Raw genomic sequence first — 24155 nt, 5'->3', positions numbered from 1 at the left:
TCCTTTGGGTTTTGAAAGCTGTGACCTCACACTGCCCACAAGCTCTGACAGGCAGCATGAACCTCTGTGGTTCATAAAAATAGAAAGTGGGGCTGGGCGCGGTGGCTCACGCCTGTAATTCCAGCACTTTGGGAGGCCGAGGCCAGCTGAGGTCAGGAGTTCGAGACCAGCCTGGCCAATATGATGAAACTCCATCTCTACCAAAAATACAAAAAATTAGTGGGGCATGATGACAGGCGCCTATAATCCCAGCTCCTCGGGAGGCTGAGACAAGAGAATCACTTGAACCCAGAAGGTGGAGGTTACAGTGAGCCGAGATCATGCCACTGCACTCCAGCCTGGGCAATAAGAGCAAGACTGTCTAAAAAAAAAAAAAAAGGCAAGGGGGTTATGTGATGATGACCTTTGTCTGGTAAACAAAGAGCTTTCAAAACATAGTCTGGGAAAAGGGGGGATAATTCAAGAAGTCTTTATTTAGAGGACGTGTTTATGAATTCCATTGTCCTGCGTAATCATAAACTTCCACCCTCTTTCAATCCTAAAATACCTCAGCCCCACATCCTGCCTTACGGAATGGGCCTGAATAGCCAAGCATGTGTGCAACAAACACGCAGACACGGACACACACAGACATGCGTGGCAGCTGGAGATTGAGGGGCAGAAGCCACAGACTAAGGTTACTGGGGGATGTTGGGAGATGGACCCGGCTAGGATGAAGGCATCAGCAAAGCCCAGAAGAGACTCAGGGTGGAGAGTTCAACAGAAGGGCCAAGGTGGCCAGGAAGCTCCTGGCCCCAGCAAATGGACCGACTTCTATTTGCCCCGGTTCGAAGTCTGGTATTTAAATATGGAAAAGACAGATACAGTTGTATGAAATGGTAAAAGGGTGTATGACTGTAAATACAGTGTGAGCCCATTTAAAATACACGTGCTGAGAACAAAAGGTCCGGCAAGTTGTACAACATGTCAGCAGGGCTTACCTCTTGATGTCGACTAAAGGGATTTATTTTTTATTACAGTTTTTTGCATTTTCCAAATTTCTACATAAACATGTACATAAAAGTCACAAAAATGTCCCTCAAAATGACATAGGAGGCAGATCTCTCCGATGTGGGGTGTGGGGAGTTGTGTGCTGGGACGCCAGCAGGGTGGCCACTGGCAGCTCATCCCCGTGTAGGGGCAGCCACAGCAACACTGTGGCGTGGGAGGCCCCTATGCCCCAGCGTGTTGGAGTGGTTGTCTGAGAGTCAAGCCTGTCCTCGGGACCAGGGGGACATGGAGCTGATACAGGCGGGAGCTGAGGGAAGCACTAGGCCAGTCTGCGCCCTCCAGTCGGCACCCTCCATGAAGCAGGCCCTCCAGGGTGCTCTCCCCAAGGGCAGCCAACGACAGCCAGGAGCCTTCCCCTGGGGGGACCTGGCCATTTGTGGGGCAGGGAAAGGCTCCACTGTCGGTGGAAATGTGAGGCCAGCAGCTCAGGGTGTCGGCTTCCCAGAGTCCTCCTGGGTCAGTGCCTGGGCCCGACAGGGGCTGCCTGCGGTGGCAGGATAGTGGCCGGCTGCCTGGGCTGGCGGGAAGACAGGTGCTGGCCAGGAGGGGCTGGGCAGAGCTCTGGGGATTCTCCCCAACTCTTGAAGGAGGATGGAGGAAGAAACCCAATAAAGGGACATGCTTGAATGCCAGGGGGCAGGAGAGCAGCCTGTCCCTGTCCCTGTCCCTGGCTTCCCTGTGAGGGACACAGACTCAGATAGGGAGGGCAGGACCTTTAATTGTATTCACAGAGAGACTTGGAGAGGTGGGGCTCCATGGCCAGGAGAAGGAGGCAAGGGCTGGGGCAGCTGGTGGTCTAGAGGATGAGAACAGGAGGGGAAGAGGGACAGGGCGGGAGGAGCAGGGCAGGCTGGGGAGCATCCTCAGCCCCCTGCCCATGTGCCCATCCCAGTCTCTGGTGGGAGGCCCTTGGGCAGAGTCCACCCAGCCGGGTCACCTCAGGAGTGTCTCAGCTCCACCTCCGAGCCAAACTGGGGCCCGTGGTGGGGCTGGCGGAGGCTGTGGCGGCGGATGCTGAAGAGCCGCTGGCTGAGGCCCAGGGTGGCCACCAGCAGGGCGATGCCCAGGAAGAGCAGCAGCCACTGGCCCACGCGGGCCTGCTGTGGCTCCAGGTCCAGGCCCAGGAAGCTGACGCGGCCGCTGTCTGGGAAGGGCCCTTCTGAGCGAGCTGATCGAAAGCAAGGAGACAGCATGGGCAGGGCGAGGCCGCGTGGCAGGGCCAGGGCTCCGAGGTCAGCCGCGTGGCCGCCGGGCCTGGGGAGGGGGTGCGGGCCTGGGGCTGGAGGCGGGGCGGGTGGCGGTACCGGAGTTGGGTGTCCAGTTGTACTGCGGCCAGCCCAGCTTCTCCCCGTGCAGCTCGTTCTCCGCACGGAGCCAGTCCAGCAGTGGCTTGAAGTAGCTCAGCATGGCCGAGGCGCTCATGTTGGGCTGGCCCGTGATCAGCCGCATGGCTTCCGGCCACGGCTGACTGAAACCCAGCTTCATGGCGGCCCTGGGGAGGCACGAGGCCAGGAGGCTGAGTCAGAAGGACACGGCCCCTCCTGCCCCAGCCTAACACCCACTCTCCATACCCTTCTCCCAGCTAAAATTTGTCCCAGGGCCCCAGGGCTCCAGCTGCCTACGGAGATGGCACATCAGGTCCTGGAACACCAGGCCTGGCCCAGCTGCAGGTGGGAGTTCCCAGCTCAAGAGCCAAAATGGTAAGTGTTCCCAGATGAGCCCCAGTGGATGGACCCCTCAGGCCTGGAGAAGCAGGCCAGAGCATGGAAAAGGAGGGCTGAGAACACTCACGCCAGGCGCTGCCCGGCCTCCTTGGACTGGTAGATGTCACACTTATGCAGGGGGCCCGTGTGGCCAGCCACCTGGCACAGGGCCTCATGGAACTGGAACTGGATGATGAAGCTGACGAAGTACCTGGAGCAGAGGGTGGCCGTGGCCCGGGGTGGAGTTGGTTGAGGGGCTTGTGCCACTGGGCCCCAGGCCTTTCTGCACAGTGCCTGTGATGTGTGCTGAGTCACATGGGCACGGCAGAGCCGAGACCCCCCGACCCTGCCCACTGCTGTGAGGGCGAGCCCCTCCTGGCTTTAGCGTTGTCTGAGCCTCTTCTTACTGTGCCTGTGTACATGCCTCCCACCCACAGGGCTGTTTCCACATCTCAGGAAGGCCTGCTCCGTGGGGTCAGGGCAGGGCCCTTCAGAGATCTGGCAGGCAACTTTGAAGGCAGTGAGGTCTCCATCCCCGGGTACATGAAAGCAGAGGCAAGGTGTGGCCAAATGGGCCGTGCGGGTCTGGTAGGGTGGTCTGGGCAGGGAAGCCAGTCCTACATAATCTCATCCAAAGTATCAGGAGTTCCTTGGTAGACATCTGCCAGTCAAGGCTGGAGGATTCTCCCTGGCTTAAAGTCTTGAATGCTGGGTACAAGCCATGTACCACCGACTTCCGTGGTCTTTCCTAAAAGTGTTTTGCGGAGGCTGCTGGCCAGAATATGGAATGTTTTTCTAGAGCAGCTAAGTCTCCTTTGCCCGCCTCTGTTTGGAGAATTGTCTGCATGAAGCTGGGAAGCTAGCCACCACACCAGCTTGCTCTCGGGTGACAGCCAGAGCTGACAGGGGATCCCAGGGACCACTCCAGCAGGCAGGTGGGAGCCCTGTCATAAGGGTTGTCTCTGGAGCACCATCTAGGTCAGGCCTGTCTGAGATGCTCTAGGGATGCCCTCTTCCTGGACTCTGGGGGACAGACTTTACCCAACCCACCATCAGTTGTTAGCACTTGATGATGTGCTGGCATCATCCCAGATGCCAAGAGGCAAGGTGGGCATGGGCCCTGCCCTTGCTGGGCTTCCAGAGACCACAGGAGGCCAGGGCCAGAGGCAACCACAGCCCTCTGGGGGTGGCCTTCACTGCCTTCTGTACCTTGACTCCTGGGTAGCCTGGGCTACCTGTAGCCTGGGGGCACCTAAAACTCCAGCCTGAGGTCTCTCCAGCCCCCAGCCTACAGAGAGGCCCCAGATCCCACATCCAGCCTTGCCAACCTGCAGAGAGGCCCCAGATCCCACATCCAGCCTTGCCAGCCTGCAGAGAGGCCCCAGATCCCACATTCAGCTCCCAGCCTGCAGAGAGGCCCCAGATCCTACATCCAGCCCCTAGCCTGCAGAGAGGCCCCAGATCCCACATCCAGCCTTGCCAGCCTGCAGAGAGCCGTCAGATCGCACATCCAGCCCCCAGCCTGCAGAGAGGCACCAGATCCCGCATCCAGCCCCCAGCCTGCAGAGAGGCCCCAGATCCCACATCCAGCCTTGCCAGCCCTCAGCAAGTACTCTCCTGGGGGACACAGAAAGAGAGGGGCTGTGCTGGGCACACTCATCTGTGGCCACATGCCCTCAGACCTAGCATGTGGACACGTTCTCCTAGAGAGTGATTATTAGTGAGGTCCTGGCCACCCATTCCTGAGCAGGCTGTGTATGATACGGAACGCTAAGAAGTTAGCCATTGTGCATCCTGTGAAACGGGGTTCACAGGTGAGGAAATGGAAGCTCACAGAAATTGAGGAATTTCTCAAGTAAACAAAGTCATGGAGGCTGGGCTTGAACCCAGTTCTGTCTGACCCCAGCCTGTGACTGTAACTTGCCCTAGCAACCCTCCCAACTTAACCGGCTCTCCAGCCCTTCATTTTAGTGTCTAGAAGGGCTACCAGGTACAATTCAAACTGTACCACAGGTAATGTTCAATAATAAAGAATCACAACCTTGTTTTAAAAGCAAAACCAAACCAAACAACAGTGCTGAGGTCATGATCCAGCCATGAGTCATGGTTAATGTTAACTACTTAACCAAGTTATCGGGTAACCATTAGCCAATTATTAGATTGAGTTTCTCTGTTCAAGTATTTGGATGGTCCAGACTCTCGGGAAAAGAATATTCAAGAAAACAACCATCAGCCTTGGCAGTGGGTGAGTGGCCCAGGCACCTGCACTTGCAGCTGGCTCGCCCGGGTCTGTCCTAACTGGCAGAGCTTGTGGACTGGGCAGCGGCCGCAGTTTAAACACAAAGCTGTGGGCATTGCCCCTCATGACGTACCCTCCTGCCTTTCCCCTGTTACCTGATGTAAGGCACACTAGAAGGAATGTGGAACTTGGCCCCTGGATCAAAGTCACCTTGAGTCCTGGGCACCGGGGGACAGAGGCCCTGGTACTTCAGCCTGTCAAGTGGGAATATATGTTGGAAGGTGAGTTTGCGGGGAACTGGGCTAGGGATGGCATTTTTGACTTGAAGGAGGGTCCCTGCAATTGGGGCTACACTGGGCACCCCATTCTCCTGCATGCTGTGCCTCTGTACACAGTCACCCCATTTCCTCATCACTCACACACACGCCATATGCACAGGCACAATCGTACACACACACACACACACACTCACTCACTTCCCTACCCTGGCCCATCGAGACACTCAGGCGCATGCAGACACCCGCAGAGATCCCTGGCCCGTTTCCCATGGGAGTGTTCCAGAACCTGAGGCTCCACCACTCCTGGTTGTAGTTCTCCTTGGTGATGCTTCCATCAAATACCCTCCAGCGCCACTGATCCACAAGATAGCTGAAGGGGATGAAGGCGATCTTTTCCAGCGCCATCTTCATCAGAAAGTTGATGTTGTGCTCTGCAAGGGAAGGGAGCCCAGCCGTCAGACCTGTGCATGGCCCCTGCCAGGTCCCAGCGGCTTGGCCCTGGTGTGCCTGTGACAGGGGAGGGAAGGGGCTGCTGTACCTTTCCCTGCCCTGTGACCTGCCTCCTGGGATGGTCCGGGTGGCTCCCTTCCTCCCCATTGCTCTGTCCCAAGCCTCTGCTCATGGGCCACTAAGTGCCCCTTTCTCACCTCCCAAGCTCACCGCCCCTTCTTGGCCCTCAGCCTACCAGGGCCTCCTTGCCCCTCTCTCACCAAAGCTGTCGCCCTCGCTGCTCAGCAGGTTGAGACTGTGCAGGTGCTTGGGTGTAGATACTGAGAGGGCTAGCACGTCGCCAATGGCCTCATGGAAGCCGGGGTTGGCACCGTCCCTCAAGGCCACAGGCAAGTCTTTGTACTGCATGAAATACTGGATGTGGCCCATTTCGTGGTGGGCCACCACCAGGTCCTCCAAGTTCACAGTGGTGCACTGCTTGATCCTGGGAACAGCGGAGTGGGGGAGAGGGCATTGGGAAAGGACAGTGAGAAGCCCTGGGGAAAGGAACAGCGGGCCTTTCTATACCCAGGGCAGACCCTAGCACTGCAGCAGGCAGGGACATAGCACTGAGGGAGGGACAGGGAGGGAAAGTGCTGAGTGAGCCTGAGAAAGAGGGAATCCAGGGCCAGAAGCCCCTACAGTCAGGTCATTCAGGCCACTCTGCCTCCCGCTTTCCCGAATGACTCCAGCCCCCACCACCTGTTGCTTTCTGACTCTACAAAGTGCTTGCTCTAGAGGCACTAGGACACTGTGTACTTTCTAGAACACGTGGCCAGTGGCTTCCTCCCTGAAGGAAACAACTGTGTCTGGGCGATTCTGCATCTCACGTGGCTCAACAGCAACAAACCTATTCACGCCGAGAACTCTTACAGCCAGGATGAACGGCAGCTGCAGAGCTGCCCAAACCACAAGGATCGACTGTCTCTTGTCAATCCTCCCATCTTCTCACTTATTTATTAATGTTTTATGAAATGGGGGTCTCGCTATGTTGCCCCGGCTGGTCTCAAACTCTTTAGTTCAAGCAGTCCTCTTGCCCCGGCTTCCCCATGTGCTGGGATTACAGGTACGAGCCACCACGCCCGGCCCTTCCTAGTTTTGCAAGCCAATTCAAACTGCAGGGAATTCTCTCTGGAATCTAATCGGAAGCCTTTTGGCTCAGGTGAATCCTGTTTTTCTGTCGTTCTCATCAGGAGAGCAGGAGAGCTGTCAGCATCCTGGCCACCATGAGGCTGGGGTGTGTTCAGCTTCTCCTTGGACTCCCCACAAAAGGGAAGACTCCACAAGGGCTCTCACCCCCCAGATTCTGTCTCCTCTCAACCCTGCGGCTGCAGTCCTCATGCCTGGAAGGGCCCATTGGGTTTGATTCCAGGCTCCCCATGTCTGTTCTCCTTGTAAGAGACACTTCAGCTGTGACAGATTTTGTCACTTCTCCCCAGAGGGAGGGACTTTTTCCCCTTCTCTTGAATCTGGGTGAACCTGTAACTTGCTGTAGCAAATGAAACATGGAGGAAGTGACTCTGGGCCAGTTTTGGACTTAGCCTTGAGACCTGGCTGTGTCGGCAGTTGCCGTGGGGGATGCTGGCTGCCAGGTAATAAATCTGCCCACCTCACCTGCCATGCTGGGTGCCCAAGCTAGCCTGGAGAGACTCCTGATCCACCTCCAGCTGTTCCAGCCATCCCACCCCAGGCACCTGACATCTGAACGAAGAGGCCAGCAGGAACATGTGCCCCAGCATCTGCCTCATGGGAAAAACTGAGGACCTCAAGTGATAGCCACAACTGAGGCTCTGGACAGAGGGCCCCAAATTGAGGCATCCCAGCTGTGAGCACTGTCCCCAATGGAGGGGGCCTGTAGAGAAAGGCAATTTCCACTGTGTGCTGTCCATAAAACCATGAGCATAATCAACTGTTTTTTGGGGTTTTTTTTTTTTGAGACAGAGACTTGCTCTGTCGCTGGAGTGCAGGCTGGAGTGCAGCGGCGCGCTCTTGGCTCACGGCGACTTTTGCCTCCCGGGTTCAAGCCATTCTCCTGCCTCAGCCTCCTGAGCAGCTGGGACTACAGGTGTGTACCACCACACCCAGCTAATTTTTGTATTTTTAGTAGAGATGGGGTTTCACCATATTAGCCAGGTTGATCTGAAACTCCTGACCTCATGATCCACCCACCTTGGCCTCCTAAAATGCTGGGATTATAGGCGTGAGCCACTATACATGGCCAACTAATTGTTTTGTATGGCTAAGCTCTGGGGTGCTTGGTTACATAGCAATAGGTAAGTAAGACACTATCCTCCAAGGAAGGCAGCTTCTGAGCCTCTGTCAGGGGCAAGAGTGGATCTGTGCAGAGCCCCTGACATGCTTGTGTGCCTCTGTGTGTCCCAGCACATGCCCCCAGGGAGAGGCCAGCTCTCTGCAGGGGCCGCTCATAAGGGGGGAGGCTGGGCAGCCCACTGTGCTCAAACCCAGGACTGGGACCTTGAGCACTTCCCAGTGGCCAGGCTGACAGAGCTGTTGCATGCTTCAGAAGCCCCCAGCAGGTGGATGGGGTTTTCCTGCCAGAAGCCAATGCCTCTCTAGACCCTCAGTCCCAAGCTCATCCCACCCTGCTGGCTCCGGCTGGGGGATGGGAGTGGAGACCTTGCTTGGCTCACTTCCCTTGCCCATGGGTCTCAGGAACGAGGCCTTGGCCCCAGCTGGATGTACCGGAAGTCCTTGCCGTTGTAGAAGTCCCAGGCCGAGGCATGGCAGACCACCTCCCGCCCGTCGGTTGGCTTTTCCAGCATCGACTTGTTCCAGAACTCAGGAGGCACGGGCAGCAGCCCCAAGGAGGTGAAGAAATCATCAGCCTCCTTAAACATCCTCCTGGGCGTCCAGCCCTGCAAGAAGAGGGAGTTCTGTCCAAACTGGGGGTTCTGGGGGCAGACTGCGTGCTGTAGTGGGGGCCGCAGGGGCAGGGCCAAACTGGAGGGAACTCCTGAATCAGAGAGCCCCTCCCATCCCTGCAGGGCCTCCCCTCCCCTGGGCTGGTGCGGACCTGCTTTAGCATGGCCTCTGTGGTGTCCATCAAGGTGGCTGAAGGGAAGGGCACCACCAAGTCATAGATGTTGGACCAGGTCTGTGCCCACATGTTCCCTGGAGGCGGGTGAGGGGGATGGCAGAGAGAGGAGGGACAAATGTTACTTCTCAGGCTCAGTGCCCTCCTGCAGGAAGAGTGCTCCAGATCCCAGTCCTGCTAATCATAGTGGCATTTCTTTTCTTTTCTTTTTTTAAAGACTCAATCTTGCTCTTATCTGCCAAGCTGGAGTGCACTGGTACAATCTCGGCTCACTGCAACCCCTGCCCCTGGGTTCAAGCAATTCTCCTGCCTCAGCCTCCTGAGTAGCTGGGATTACAGGTACCTGTCACCATGTCTGGCTAATTTTTGTATTTTTAGTAGGGATGGGATTTCACCATGTTGGCCAGGCTGGTCTCAAACTTCTGACCTCAGGTGTTCCACCTGCCTTGGCCTCCCAAAGTGTTAGGATTATAGGCATGAGCTACCGCCCCCAGCCCATAGTGGCATTTCTTGAGCACCTATTGTCTGCAAGTTTCGAGGTACCTAACATACATCATCTTCAGTGTGCAGATCCAGCCCAGTAGGCCATTACTGCCCTGGCTTTAGGTGGGGGCCTTGCTGGTTACCAGGGCATCCAGGTGGTCTTCACTGTCCGTGAGCAGTGGAGACCAGTGTGACTAGCAACCGCTGACATGTGAGAACATTACAGGTCCCCAGAACACCTACACCCTGTGGCCACCCCTTATTGGCTCTGTGCCAGGAGCATTGTGTAGATTCACTTTCAATCTTGTCTGCACCCAGGTATTGTCATGATTCCCTTTGGCTAGTAAAGGAAACTGAAGCTGGAGAGTTAAGTGACCCCCTCGCCCAGGGCTCTGCAGCTCCTAAGTGACAGGGCGGGGACTGAAAGGCTGGCAGGCCACTCTCTTCACCAGCCACCCTGCCTGTCCCCTCTGCACCACCTGAGGTCGGAGTTGCCGGCAGCTCAGTAACTCTGGCAGGAACCAGCCGTCTCCTTCAGGAGAGGCTGATGCCTCTGAGTCTAGGGATAAGAAAAGAGCGTAATTCTCCAGGACAGAGGGAAAGGAAGAAGGTCAGGATGAGTGGAAGGCTCGGAAACAGATTTGGATTCAAGGCTATTTCCTGGCCAAGGGAGGTGAAGCTTCAGGTGAAGTCTAAAGTGCAAACCAGTGAGAGAGGGTTAGAGTGATGAGTGATGGAGGCGACATGAGAGAGGAGAGGGAGAGGGAGCCAGAGAGAGAAAGAGAGAGAGACAGTACCGGTGGTGGGTTCCCTTTCCCCTTTTCCCAATTGTCAGGGCCAGCTCTGCCCCAGCTCCCAGGCCACCCTGGGCACGCTGCTTTTCTTCCTGGGGCCTGCGTTTCCCAGTTGGTGAACTGACCTCCACTGTGACATCACCAGATGTTCTTGGTCTCAGCAGAGAGAGGCTGAAGAGGGCGGGACTCGCAGCCTGTGTGGGGGCTAGACCCACAGCCAGACCGCCCTCTGGGGCCTCCCTTATGGTTTCTAAATGGTCTGACACCCTGTCTGGTCTCTCTGCTCCAGGAAAGTATTCCTAACATCCCAATAGGGACAGAGAACCAGTAGCCTCTGCTTTGCTTCGGTCCCTGCTGTCCCTTACTGTCCTCCACCACCTACTTCACACATTTGGGGTGTCTGAGTTTGCAGCCCATGGCAAAACAGGGTCCGGGGTTGAAGAGGATTTACATCCTCAGGTTCTTCTTTGTTCCAGTTTCCTTGCCCCGAACGCTGCGCCTGTCTTCCCATCCCCCACTCCCCACCCGTCAAACTCTGTCATCTTCCGAGGCTGTGCTCACAGGCCACCTCTTGGCAAGCCTCCCCAGCTCCGCTCGCAGCCCCTTCCTCGCACTCCAGGATCGCACACTGAGCTGTGGTGGGTGCCGTGGTCTCCCCAACAAGATCATTAACTTCTCCCCCATATCCATGGTGACTTGCCCAACATGGGTCTGCAGTGAATGTGGCATCAGATGCAAGCAGGGGGCTCCCATCCCCAGTGCCCACCCCTCTCCAGCCTGGGCAACCTTCCGCCAGGGCTGGAGTCTCTCACTCCCCAGCCTGCTCCCTACCCTCTAGTCAGCCCTGTCCCCACCCTCACCCACACGGTGTTCATGTTTACCCTCCTCCAGGCCCGATGTGTGCCCTTACCCAGCAAGTGAGCAGGGATGGGGCCCTCCAGGTTGATGTGCTGGGCCCCGTAGTGGCGGTGCAGGGCCCGGCGCACATAGGCATGCAGGTTCAGGTAGAGCGGCTGCAGCTCCTGGAAGAGCCGCTCCAGGTCTTGCTCCAGGGATGGCGTCTCGTACATAGACCTCCAGGAGTCCCCTGCATCTACATAGCCTACAGAGGGGACACAGCCAGGCTCTCCCACCTCCTCATCACCTGCCTCCTCCTGGGACCTACCTTTCCCTATTGGGGTCTCAGAGGACTTCTCTGAGGAACCTGAGGGGACTGGAGCACCAGTGGTGTTGGCAGGAGGGTCTCACCGTTGAGCCGGGCTGCCTTGTTGATAAATTCCACGTATTTCGGGTAAAACTGGAGGATGGTTCTCCCCGTCTTGTCTCGCCAGCCCTTCCACGCCCATAACAGTTCTTCATATTTCCGGGATGTGGCCATCACGTTCGTCAGATCTGATAGGGGGTTGAATGGCTTGAGCTCCAGCCCTTAGCTCACCTCCCATCTGCTTGTGAGGGGAGCTCAGAGAATTTCAGAGCTGGAATGAAATTGGCGAGACCACATAAAAGTGACTGTATAGGCCGCAGGTCTAGAGAAGTGGGAGAAAGGATGGGAGTGGCTCTCCGGAGGTGGCTTATGGTCCCCCGCCTGGGGCCATGGGCTGCAGACAACTGCAGAGCCTCAGCAGCCCTCTGAGGGGCATAATGCAGCCTCTCTCCTTCCTTTCTTTTTTTCTTTTTTTTTTTTGAGACAGGGTCTCACTCTGTTGCCCAGGCTAGAGTGCAGTGGTGCCATCACAGCTTACTGCAGGCTTAAGCGATCCTTCCATCTCAGCCTCCCTAGTAGCTGGGACTACAGGCGTGCACCACCACACCCAACTAAGTTTTTGTATTTTATTTGTATTTTAGAGATGGGGTCTAAAATATCTTAAAAATCCTGTTGTATTTTAGAGATAGGGTCTTGCCATATTGCCCAGGCTGGGCTCAAGCGATTCTTGTCCCTCAGCCTCCCAAGTAGCTGGGACTACAGGCTTCTGCCACCACGCCCAGCTAACTTTTGTATTTTTAGTAGAGACGGGGTTTTACCATGTTGGCCAGGCTGGTCTCAAACTCCTGGCCTCAAGTGATCCACTTGCCTTGGTCTCCCAAAGTGCTGGGATTACAGGTGTGAGCCACCACGCCCGCCAGTCTCCCTCACACTTGGCGTGTGCGTACCCACATCCACAACTTGTCCGCCAAACCCCGTTCTGGGAAAACTGTTTTTCCTGTTTATTTTCCATTTCCCCTTCTATATGTCATTGTTCTAATGTGGGAGCTGGGCTGGGGCAGGAAAGAGCCATTTCTGGGTGGAGATTACTTATGGAGGAATGTTTATGTTTATGCCCCAAGTTCTCCAACCCTGGAGAGGGCGGGCTGAGAGGGAGCTGGGAGGGATCTCTGTGCGGTCCGTGTCAGGGATGAGCTCTTTCAAAGGGGCTGCGGTAAGGACCAGCCAGTGGAGAGAGCAGAGAGGACAGCAGGAAGTGGTGGGGTGGGGGAGGGAAGTGAGAGGAATCAGAGGCTCAGATTCTAGTCTGGCGTTTTCAGGGGCTGTGTGACTTAGTTTCCTTATGAGTCACTGGGAGAGGGGTCCAGGAAAGCCAGAGAAGGCGAAGAAGTGAAGGGCAGGGGGAGCTAGAGTCCCTGAGTTTCCCCTATTCGGAGTCCAAGCCCATGAAATACGACTTTGAGATCCCATTGCTCTGAGGGGCGGCATGCAGCGAGGACAGGAGAGCAGAGACCCTTACGCAGAGGGCGGCTCTGCGGGGGGCAGCAGATGGGGGCATGGCATGAAGTGGGTGCTGGCTCTCAGTGGGCAGAGAAGCCCCCCTCATGGAAAACAAGGAAGGGCATTTCCTGGGCATGCTGACCCCACGAGCGAGGGAAGCCCAACTCTTCGCTCTCGCCCTGCACCCCTGGGCCCCTGCCGGTCCCAGCCGGTCCCATCCCTCACCTCTCATTTTCACACGTGAGCTCTCACCTGGCTCGAGCTGTAGGCAGCTGCCATTCGTGTGGCACACAGTGGCCACGCTGTAGGTGGTTTCCATGTCCAGCAGGATCTTGTTGTACTGCAGGAGGAAGGAGAGAGGTAGTGAGCTGTACTCCTCTACGCTCCGTCTCTCTGCGGCCTGCACGGCCTCCAGATCCCATGGGCTGGCGGGGAGGGGGGTGGCGGGCGGAGCTGGCAAGCGCTGCCTTCTTGGCAATTCTGGGTGCTGGGCTCACCACCCCAGGATTCCCCTCTTCCCATTCCCTGCAAGCCACACACCTCCTCCAGCTCCTGGGCAGGCAGTGCTGCCCGTTCTAGGTCCTGAACCTTCTTGAGGATCCGCTTGATAGTGGTGTTCTGGAAGTGGCTCACATCAAACCTCCTGGCCTGGGTGCCGTACTGCAGCGTGTAGTTGGCTATCTGCATGTTCTTCTGCAGCTGAGGGCACAGGGGGATGGTGTCATGGGGCCCAGGAGCTCTGGAGCAGCCTCCGAGCAGGAGGCCCCATCGGGGAGCTGAGGACTGGTGGTGGTGGTGAGGGGGCAGTGGAATGAAGTTGCAGCCTTTGCCTCTAAGACCCTCTGCAAGCTGGACTGCTGATGTCCTGGGTGCGGTACTCACCCTCCCCGGATGCCCTCAGTCAAGCCACATATATCCAGGCAGGGACAGAGAAGAGAAGCCCCCCATGTGTCTTAAAGGCTCTTAGGGAGGAGCCAGCTTGCTATTGGCTCTGTGGCCTCTCTGAAGCTCAGAGTTAATACCAAATCCCATCTGTAAAATGGGAATAAGGTCACCGACTATTTTGCAAGGCTGTTGAGAAAAAGATGAGGCAACAGATTGAAGGGCCGAGGAACAGTAAATGTGTGGCTCACTGTGGTGTAATCTGTGCTCAGCCAAACAGGTGGGGGAGGAGGGGAGAGAGGAAGTGTAGCCCCCTTTTGTAGAGAAGACAAATGGGAGCTTTCAGTCTTTTAAAAAATGACTTGAGCACCACTTATGTATGTACAAATTATTCTGTTACTAGAGATTAATTTTTGTTTATTTGTTTCAATAGAGACGGGATCTTGCTATGTTGCCCAGGCTAGTCTCCAACTCCTGGCCTCAAGTGATCCTCCCACCTTGGCCTCCCAGAGACTGATGTTTAAGGAAAGGAGCATTTCTCAGGCATTGAGTAAATGTCCACCAAAATCTGAAATTGAGTGCTGTTTTAAACATTCAATTTAAAACATGGTGGCAGCCCCACTGTGCGTGGTGAGCGGGAGAGCATCGCTGTGTCCGTGCATATGTGCAGGTGTGGAGGTGGGGAGGTGGCTCTCACTAGAATGCTGCTGGTCTCTCTGGTGATGTTGGTGTTGTAATTCCAGTTGGCCTCGGCGTACTCGTTCCACACCACCTGGGATGTTCGGTCATATTCCTCCACGAACTTCCTGGCCTCAGCCTCATCGGTCACCAGGTCTGTGGGACAGAGTGGGGGAAAGCAGACGAGCCTCTCCCTCCCCTCTCCAGGTTTGTGGTCTCACGCGAAGCCGTTAACCGTCTCCCACCCCCTTGTACCCTGCTCCTGTCCCTACCTAGCCCCGCCTGTCCCACCCCTGCTGCCCTGCCCCTGCCCTGCATGGTCCCACTTGGGCTCTGGGCTGATGTCTGGCTGGCTGTCGCCTGGTGGGTGGTTGTCTGGCTGCTGGTTGTTGCCTGGCTGCTTGTCCCATGGGTGACCGTCACTTGTCTGGTTACCGCCTGGATGGGGACCAGCAGGGGGTTCCCGTAGCACAGCAGCAGGAAGAGGAGGCTGGGAAGTCCTGCAGTAGCCCAACCTTGGCCCATGGCCGCAGGAGTGCAGAGCCCTGCAGCCACTGTCCCCTGGCCAATAAGAGCAGAGCCCGCAGTGTGACCTCATAGAGCCCTGTGTCTGGTCCTGGAGGTGGGGGTGGGGGACCCTCAGGTCTGAGCATACCCTCTCCAGGATACTGGAGGAAAGACATGCCTGTCCCCACTTCTGGGCCCTGCTGATGAGCTGGGTGGGGGGCGGGCTGTCTGGCTCTCCAGGACAGGGTGCCAGGGATCAGCTGGGGGGAGATGACCAGGAACCCCTGGGATCTGGGCAGAACCCAGAGTTGAGGACCCGCCTTAGCCCTGCGCCACCCTCACTCGGGGCTTTACCAATGCCCTCCGGGTAGTTGTTGGGCAACGGTGGGCGCCACTGGTACTCTGGCCAGCCCAGGACCTCGCTGTTCTTCTGGTTCTGCTCCTGCAGCCACTGGGTGAGTGGCTGGAAGTAGTCGAGCAGTGGCTGGGCATCCAGGGCATCTGAGCCGACCATCTCCTTCAGCACTTCCTGCCAGGGCCTGGAGGAGCCAGCCTGCAGCACCTTCCTGTTGGGCAGAACGGGTACCATGGGCACAGGGGACTCAGGCTGGAATCTGCTTCTGGCCCTCAGCCCACATGCCCCTGGCCACTTCCACACCCCGCCCTCCACTGGACTGTGGGAACTGTGGCAATAAGACCCTGGGGCCTGGGATCCATGAGGGTGGCAGGGGGCATTTGTCTCGCCCTATGCCAGCCAGAAAGCACGCTCAATAAACACTTGATGAGAGAGTGAGGAGACAGGCACCCACATCAGTCCAGCTCTGTGATCGGCGCCTCACCCCATCGGCGCAGCCAGCTGCCTCCTGCCACACCCTCTGCCAGCTGCTCCCCTCTGCCTCCCACTTGCCCCCGCTTCCCGTCACACACCGGAGCTTGGCCCCTGCTTTGGTGGACTGGTAGATGTCACACTGGTGCAGTGCACCCTGATAGCCTGCCTCCTGGCACAGGGCTTGATGGAACTGGAACTGCAGGACAAAACTCACAAAGTACCTGCAGGGACAGGTGGGAGTTAGCGAAGATCGTGGGAGGCAGGAACAGGGGTCCCTTGCCCAGGTACCACCCAGCTTACTGCAAGGCAGAGGCTGGACCAGAAGCTATCTTGTGGGAGAAGGGAGACCCAAGACAGGCTCAGGAGAGAGGGCCACTCTAACTCCAGGCCTTTGGATCTGGAAGAGCATGGGGACAAGCCCTGGGGATGAAGCAGCTAGCATCAGAGGAGAGGAGAAGGGGACTGGGTGTGTGACAGTACTGGGGCGGGTGGGGTAGGGGTGCTAGTACCTGATGTATGGTGTCACATTTGGGACATGAAACTTTGCTCCAGCATCAAAGTGGGTTTCATTTCGGGTGACAGGAGGACAGATCCCCTGATACTTGGTTCTGGAAAAGGATGGTTAAATTGTCTTAGGGTCTAGAGGTTACACATAGATAAATTTAGCTTTTGCAGAAAAGGCATTTCCACACAGCAACTCTTCCCCATCCTGAGGAACTAGGGAAGACTTCCTGGAGGAGGGAGTTTCAGGCAGGAAAGGAGAAGGCGGTGGGTCACAGGAAGGGGACATCATTAGAGAGAAGAGGCTAGAACTGGCTGAGTCAGGAGGCTGGGGAGGGCTATCTGGGTGAGGGCTTTCTACCCGTCCTCTCACCGAAGGTACCACCAGTCGAAGTTGTAGCGGGAAGGGGGGGTACGCCCGCTAAAGACCCCCCAGCGCCACTGGTCCACCAAGTAGCCAAAGGGCAGGAAGGCAATTTTTTCCAGTGCCATCTTTAGCAAGTAATTGATGTCACTTTCTGTTGGGAGATGAGAGAAGGGAGATGAAGTCAGAAGGAGAAAGGGGTCCCCTAGGAGTGGTGGGCTGGGGGGTGGGGCAGCAGGAAGTGAGGCTGGGAAGATGCAGAGAAGGTAAGGCTGGCCCTTGAGACCCTAGGCCCTGGTTGGAAGAGGACCCTCAGGTGTGTTGAGCTAGGCTCAGTGTGCGCTGTGAGGCTCTGGGTGGATCCTGAACCCTGCCTGACCTGGGCTGGGAGGCAGAGGGGCAGAGCTGAGTGGGGCAAGTGAGGTCCTGCTGTGGGGTGGAGCGGGGTGCAGGTGAGGCTGGGTAGGGGCCTCTCCACCCTCCCATACCCGTGTCATTAGTGACATGATCCAGTAGGCCGATTTTGTACAGATGTGCAGGAGTGGAGACCGAGAGCGCCAGCACGTCCCCGATGGCCTCATGGAAGCCAGGGTTGGCGCCCTTGCGCAGGGAGACGGGCTGGTCCTTGTACTGTAGGTAGTACTGCACGTGGCCCATCTCATGGTGTACAGTGAAGAGCTGGTCCATCGTGACCCGCGTGCACTGCTTGATCCTGGTGCATAGAGAGGGCAAGGGTGAGGGTGAAGGAGGGGCAGGACAGGGCAGGGCCAGCGCACAGGGCAGATCGGCACCTGAGAGACCCTGGGGCATGAAGCCGCAGTAGAAACAAGCAAAAAAAATTTTTTTTGAGTTGGAGGCTCGCTTTTTCACCCAGGTTGGAGTGCAGTGGCGTGACCTCAGCTCACTGCAACCTCTGCATCCTGGGTTCAAGCTATTCTCCTGCTTCAGCCTCCTGAGTAGCTGGGATTACAGGTGCCTGCCACCACCTCCAGCATTCTTTTTCTTTTTCTTTTTCTTTTTTTTTTTTTTTTTGTATTTTAGTAGAGAGATGGGGTTTTGCCATGTTGGCTAGGCTGGTCTCGAACTCCTAACCTCAGGTGATCCACCTGCCTCGGCCTTCCAAAGTGCTGGGATTACAGATGTGAGCCTCTGTGCCCAGCTGAGACAAGCAAATTCTTTACCCTGCCCTGGCTCACCAGCACTCTGGCCTTCTTCCTCCATTCCAAGGTACAGAGGTGACTATTTGTCAAAGCTGCCAGGGAAGGTGAACTACTAGGCCTCCTATGCCCCCAGCCCTGGAATAGACCAGCTCTCAGCCAGTGCTGGGGCAGGGTAGAAGCAGGCCTGGGAACCAACTTCCCCGTGTCTGGGCTGCCTGCCTTTCCCAGGGACCCAGAACCCTGCTCTTCCCATGTGTAGACCTGAAGTCTTTCCGATTGTAGAAATCCCAAGCTGAGGCATGGCACACCACCTCCCGCCCGTCGGCCGGCTTCTCCAGCATCGACTCTGCCCAGAACTCTGGAGGCATGGGGGAGAGCCCCAGGGAGACGAAGAACTCCTCTGCCACCCGGAACATGTGTGTGGCATTCCAGCCCTGGAGATGGGGTCGGGAGACAGGTTAGGAGGAGCCCGCTCTGGCTGGTCTAGGGACAGGACTGGGGTCCCCTTCTCGGGTCAGCTCCCTGTGCATGAAAACTTCTCTGCTCTGTGGCCTCCACTCCCCGAGGCAGGGCCCTCACTGCCCACAGCAGATGAGTGAATGTTCATTGCTCCTCTCATCTGGCCACCATGGAGGCTGGAGGGAGGAGCTGGCACCTCACCAAGGGTACTGACCCCAGTTCACTGCTCCTACAAACACACCAGGCTGCTGCTTGGTACCCGACCCCTTCCTGCCCCTGTGCCCATCTCTAATTCCCTCTTTTTGCTCCCTGCAGCCCCGCCACCCCAGGCCTGAGCCCAGAGCTTACCTGCTGCAGCATAGTAATAGTGACATCAAGGTTGGGCTTGTCTGGGAAAGGCACCACCATGTCGTAGATGTTGTCCCAGCTCTGGGCCCACATGTCTCCTAGATGAGGAGGGGGACAGCTTGGCTTCCTGCCTGGCTGTGCCTGCTTTTCCATGCCTTGCTGAGCAGCACCCTGGGGCCAGCATCTGAACCCTGGGGCCCTCAAGGGCTACAGGCGTGGCTTACAGGTAGAAATCTCACCCATCAGCCCACCCACACTCCTCTGAGGGCCACATGTCCTGGGGCTGCCAGATGCTGCCACCGTCCTTTCTGGCTGTGCCAGGTCCTAGCCACTTAACCCTGAGGCAGGGCCATGGGGCTCGTTTCCTTAGGCATGAACGAGGTTGATGGCTCCTCCTCTGAACCCAGGCCAGAGCCTTTGGATTGACCCCTAGCTCTCTGACCACTGGGTCTCTCATGACCCGAAGCCTCAGGGTCCCCATCTATAAAGTGGGATCATGAATGGTCTGCTGCATGCAAAGTGAATAGTATGATGCCCCACACATGAGATGTGATGGTCATGACTCGACTTCCCTTACCCTGGACATCCCTCGACCCCAACCCTGGACCAACACTTCCCTGGGACTCATGTGGAGGTAAGGCCAGGTCCTTACCCAGCAGATGAGCAGGGATGGGTCCCCTGAGGTTGATGTATCTGTCCCCGTATCGGCGATGCAGTGCGCGGCGGACGAAGGCATGGAGGTTCAGGTAGAGGGGCTCCAGCTGATGGTAGAGGTGCTCCAGATCATCCTCGAAGGTGGGGGAGTCATACCAGGAGCGCCAGTAGGCCCCCGTGTCTGAAAAGCCTGGGGACATCGAAGGGGGGGTATGCAGCTGAATCCAAAGGCTCAGTCCTCAGCCTCTCAGCTATCAGTTGGCTCTTTCACTGGCTTGAGGCCCATGGATCTGCAGCTAGCTGGAAAATTGGCATGGGGTCTGCCACTCTACAATTTCTAACTAGCTGCAGCCAGCCAAACAGATCCTGGAGGGTCCCAGAGGCAAAGAGGAACACTAGAGTCAGGAGCGACCACAGGATGGCCACGTGGGGCAGGCCAGTCCCATCTTCACTTGCTGGGAAACTCAGGGTCACCTGGAATCATTGTCCCAGCTGCTCTGCCTGCCTCTGGGCTGGGGCTCCGGGGGTACAGCTGAGAGGGCACCTGGCACGGTTCCTGGACAGGGAGGGGCCTGCTCACCATCCTGCTTGGAGGCTTCATTGCTGAGGGCAGTGAAATCCTCATACAGCGGTTTCAGCGGGATTCCCGCGGCGTTGTGCCAGCCCTCCCAGGCAAACAGGAGCATGGCGTAGCTTCTCGAGGAAGCCAGGATGTTGGTGAGTTCTGAGACACAGGCAGGCAGGGTCGGTGAGGAGGCCTCCATGTCAAAATCTGCAACTGCCTCCCCAGAGGCTGCACTAGTCCTCACCCCCGCCCCCCACCAGCTTCCAGGGGCCACCTACAAGCCGAGTGGGAGGGGGCCGGGAGCTGCAGAAACACCCAGGCAGGGCCCCCACCACCGGAGACATGACCATCTAAGATGGTTGACACCAAGGGGACACCCAAAGGCCAAAACTCAGACAGAAGCTTGGTGGCCTATTGGATGGAGTGCCTTCCTCAAAGCTGCACGTAAATGGGGCTGGAATGGTGCTTAAGGGGAAGCCAGGAAGGGTCCCTGGCCTGAGGGCTCTTGGGGAATGTGAGAGGACCCACCAAAGGGCAAACCATGCAGCCAGGAGGAAGGCCTAGGTGTGATGGGAGAGGCTGAGGCACACACACAGGTGGGGCATGGGTGCAGGCCTGGTTTCCAACCTTCCAGCTGGAGGTTTGATAAGTCCATTCGCTAAGAGAAGCAGGGCATGGCGGCATCTGCACTGTCCTGCCCCAGTTGAAGGGCAACACCTTTGGGTTTATCTGCTCTCTCCACAGACCCTACACAACTGCATGGTCCCAAGTGCAGCAGGGCAATGCAGGGGTGCTGGGGAGCCGCAAGGCGGTACCTGGGTCCAGGGACCAGCAGGTGGCAGTCTTGTTGGGGAGGCAGACCTTGGCGGTGGAGTAGGTCCTGCTCATGTTGCTTAGCAGGGTGTTGTACTAGGGAGTCAGAGGAGAGGAATGTTCCGGTGACCAGCAGGCCTCCAGAACATCTGCCCTTCTCTCCCCTTCCCTCGCTGCTAGAAGAAGGAGCCCACAGAGGAGATGTGGCTTGGACAAGGCCACTCAGTGGCACCGGGGCACTTCTGATCACTAACACCCGTGTACCCTGCCAGTGGAGGCAGCCTGTGCAGTGGGAGACAGGAGTCTTGAAAGTCAGGGTCACGGTCAAGTCCCAGCTTGGTGCTGCCCTGCAGTGAGGGCAGATCCCTCCCATTCTCTGGCTTTGATGACTTCTGTCTTTCTCAACCTCTTTTTTTTCCTCTCTCTTTTTTTTTTTTGCAGGGGTGGGGGGAACTCTGCTGCACAGGCTGGGGTGCAGTGGTGCAATAATCACTCACTGCAGCCTTGACCTTCTTAGCTCAGGTGATCCCTCCCCATCAGCCTCCACAGTAGCTGGGGCTGTAAGTACATGTACCACCAAGCCCAGCTAAGTTTTTTTGTACTGTTTTTTAGAGACAGGATTTTGCCTTGTTGGGAAGACTGGTCAAACTCCTGGGCTCAAGCGATGCACCCACCTCAGTCTCCCAAAGGGCTGTGATTATAGGCGTGAGCTACCTCACCCAGCCCTTCTCAACGCTTTCAAGGAAGCTCATCAAGCAGCCTACGGAGAAGCTTACTTGAATTTGGCTTCTTATTCCAGAATGCTTCCTTTAATAGAAAGTAGCTCCCCACCCCGTCTCCAAGAAAAATCAATGCTTCGGGAAGCCGTTCTGTGCTTACCTGGGCTTTCCCTTCAGTCAGGGCCCATGTGGATGCCAGGGTCCCTCCCTCCCTACTGGGCTGCTCTCCTCCGACCCCTACGATGGGGCACTGGGAGGCCGCTCCCAACTCTGCCTTGGCCCTCAGCCCACCTGCTGCCGCTTAGCTAGGGGCAGGTTGGCAGGGCCCAGCGTGCGCACAGCTCCGATGATCTTGCGCAACTCCGGGTCGGTGAAGTTCTGCCAGATCGGTTCATACAGCTCCTTGGCCTTCTGGCCCCAGGCCTCTGCAAACTCCTGGGTGAGAAGGGCTGCTTCCTCCTGTGGGCACCAGGAGGGCAGGGAGGGTGTAGGGAGGACCTCGCTTAGGTGCACGCCATAGAGGGGAGGCCACAGTGCTGGGGGAGGGGAGGAAGGCCAAGGGCTTCCAGAGCCTGGGCCCTGGGGAGATCCCTGCGGAAGACGTGAGTTTGCGGAAGCCGCGTTTCCTCCTTCTAAGGGGAATCTGCCTCATGAGAACGGTGGAGCAGAAACTAGGACCAGAAAAGAGGCTTGGGCGAGTGGGAGGTGAATGGACAGTGCAGGGCGGTGACAGCGACAGCGTCCGGAGGTGACCAGGCAGCGGCCCGACAGCTAGGGGCCCCAGAGCCAAGCCCAGCACCATCGGCGAAGGTTCCGTGGCCCCTGCCCGGTCCCCGGGCGCAGCGTCCTGGGATCCCGGTCTCCGAGGAGCCCGCCTCATCCATCCAACTCATGCATGGTGGGGCGCAGGCCGTGCTCGTAGCCCGGCTCTCCGGCTCCGTGGCTGACGGTTGGGGCGGGGGTGGGGGGTCGGGGTGGGGTTCGGGCCCGGGGCGCCCGCCTGCCCGCCCCGCAAGCTGGCCGCGCGCTGTGATTGGCCGCCGCGGCCCCGCCCCGCCCCCGCCCGGGCCCGGGCGCCCACCTGGCGCCGCGCATTCTCCGCGGTGATGTTGGTGTCGTGCGCCCAGCTGGCGGCTATTCCCTGGAACAGCACCTGCTCAGCGCTCGAATTGTAGCTCTGCGCAAAATGCTGCGCCCCGGCCTCGTCGGCAGGAAAGTTGCCGGGCTGTAGCCCGGGGTCCAGCGCCAGGGCGGGCGGCGGCGGCAGCACCAGCAGCAGCTGCTGCAGCAGCACCAGCAGCGGCGGCCCCGGCCCCCGGTGGCCCGAGGCGGCCCCCATTGCGCGGTGCGCAGTGCTCAGCGCTGCCCCCTCTTCCGCGTCGCGGCAGTCCTGCGGGTTATAAAACCCGACACACCCCCCGCCCCCGCCCCCGCCCCCGCCCCCGCCCCGCCGCGGCTTCCTCCTCGGCTCCAAAGTCCCCCGCCGCGCGGGCCGAGGTTCCTGGCCCGCCCCAGGCAGGGGCGCGGGCCGGGGAGGGGCCAAGGTGCAGCCCGGGGATGGTGGGGTGGCTCTGGGTCGGGCTCCCGCTGAGGAAGCTGGGGAAAGGGCCTCCCCTCTGCTGAAGATGGGGATCCGGCAGTTTGCCAGAACACCCGAGCCTGCCCACCGCGCGGCCGCGCAGCCTCGGCCGAGGCTCAGGAGCCCGGCGGCCTCTGGCTCGATTTTCCGGCCCAACCCCCCGGTCCTTCCCGGCTCCGGAGTGACAAGGCCGGCCCCGGGAGCTGTCTGCAGGCGCCGCTCGTGCAGCGGGGATGGGGCCGATGGGTCCCGGCGGGCTTCTTCACCAGGCGGTGGTCTAGAGGCGGGGACGTCGCCTGCCGGGTGTGGCGGGAGACCTTAGGTGTCCTGCAGGCGCCTCCGGGAGGTGTCGCAGAGGCTTAGGGCAGCTGGCGCACCTGGGGCTTGGAGTGGGGGCTGCGAGGAAGGGGGAGAGAAAGGGGGCGCTGCTCTGGAAGGGGGAGCCACAGAGCGTAGGAGCTTTGAAGCGCCTGCCCTCTTCCCTCGGGGACACGGGCTGCCAGTCAGTCGCTCAGGAGAAAACATCACACAGGATCCCTACAGAGTCCTAGAGCCCGAGGCTGCCAGGCTTGGAGAGCGACATAAAGCCTCAGAGATCCGAACAACCCCTTCATTTTACAGATAAAGAAACTGCCTCTCAGGTTGAGAGGCTTGCTCCAAGTCACCTCAGGTCTCCACACTCCCCTGTCTTCCTGTCTCATCCATGTGTCCCTCAAAGTGACAAGTGTGGGGGAGGGAGGACGGTGTTGTCCTTTTGGCGCACAGGGCGGTTGTGGAGGTCACCTCAGCACCATGGCTTCTGTCCCCAGAGGCGGGAGGCCCCTGACAGATGCCCGATGGCACGGTGGGAGGTGGGGAGATGGAGGAGTGGGCTGAGGCTGGGCGGTGGGATCGGGGAAGGAGCCAGGGACAGCTGTTCCTGAGACCCCAACCCATTAGGCTGCTGGGAATGACTTGGGCTTCTGGGTGAGTGGGGCTGCTGTCTGGGGCTCTGAGGGACACGTGTGGCTTGCTGTGCAGCATGGAGTGTGTGTGCAGGAGGCTGTGACACCATGTACCCCCGTGAGATTGCGCTGACTTGTCAGATGATGTGGTGCCAGGGGAGAGGGGGCTGTGGGTTGAGGAGGAAGGTGGCTGTCCCCAGCCCTAGGGGAAGGCAGGGCCTTGTTGAACACTGGCGGGAGAGGGGCCAATGAGAGAAGAGCTGGGGGCAGGCCTGGGCCCTGGTCCCCTTTGCCAACCTCCCTCCCAACCTGCGGTTTTCCCTCACAACTCCTCCCTGCCCAGTTTGGCTTGGAGAGT

General features: G+C 58.1%; 1 protein-coding gene across 2 annotated transcripts; it reads right to left on the bottom strand.

Moving 5' to 3' along the window:
• Window positions 1-983: 983 nt before the first annotated feature.
• Window positions 984-22668, bottom strand: ACE (angiotensin I converting enzyme). 2 transcript variants are annotated; one of them, XM_039476332.2, is made up of 25 exons: window positions 22356-22668; window positions 21566-21733; window positions 20558-20651; window positions 19758-19901; window positions 19176-19367; window positions 18524-18621; window positions 17978-18150; window positions 17045-17268; window positions 16566-16710; window positions 16201-16299; window positions 15790-15912; window positions 15217-15428; window positions 14375-14511; window positions 13336-13494; window positions 13048-13135; window positions 11340-11483; window positions 11002-11193; window positions 8794-8891; window positions 8463-8635; window positions 5981-6204; window positions 5557-5701; window positions 5148-5246; window positions 2842-2964; window positions 2355-2542; window positions 984-2218 (listed from the first exon to the last, which is right to left on the bottom strand). In XM_039476332.2, exons 1-25 carry the CDS (start codon window positions 22611-22613, stop codon window positions 1989-1991), a joined length of 3930 nt encoding a protein of 1309 aa, XP_039332266.1. In that variant the 5' UTR covers window positions 22614-22668; the 3' UTR covers window positions 984-1988. The 2 variants fall into 2 exon arrangements, with proteins under 2 accessions (XP_039332266.1, XP_074244928.1); XM_074388827.1 differs by lacking the exons at window positions 15217-15428; window positions 15790-15912; window positions 16201-16299; ... (7 more) ...; window positions 21566-21733; window positions 22356-22668 and adding an exon at window positions 14601-15203 and having other exon boundaries at window positions 14375-14556.
• Window positions 22669-24155: the final 1487 nt, after the last annotated feature.

Source organism: Saimiri boliviensis, chromosome 17, assembly GCF_048565385.1.
Source record: "Saimiri boliviensis isolate mSaiBol1 chromosome 17, mSaiBol1.pri, whole genome shotgun sequence".
NCBI lineage: Eukaryota > Metazoa > Chordata > Mammalia > Primates > Cebidae > Saimiri > Saimiri boliviensis.
The sequence above is the reverse complement of the archived record's forward strand: the minus strand, read 5'-3'. Positions and strand labels throughout refer to the sequence as shown.

Bases quoted from the DNA above. Each gene is read 5' to 3' on its own strand.
- ACE (XM_039476332.2), bottom strand. From the start codon at position 22,613: ATGGGGGCCGCCTCGGGCCACCGGGGGCCGGGGCCGCCGCTGCTGGTG. The intron at 18,622-19,175 runs GTAAGGACCTGG...CTCCTCATCTAG, and splicing joins CATCCCTGCTCATCTGCTGG to GAGACATGTGGGCCCAGAGC. The intron at 16,711-17,044 runs GTATGGGAGGGT...ATCTCCCAACAG, and splicing joins TCATGTCACTAATGACACGG to AAAGTGACATCAATTACTTG.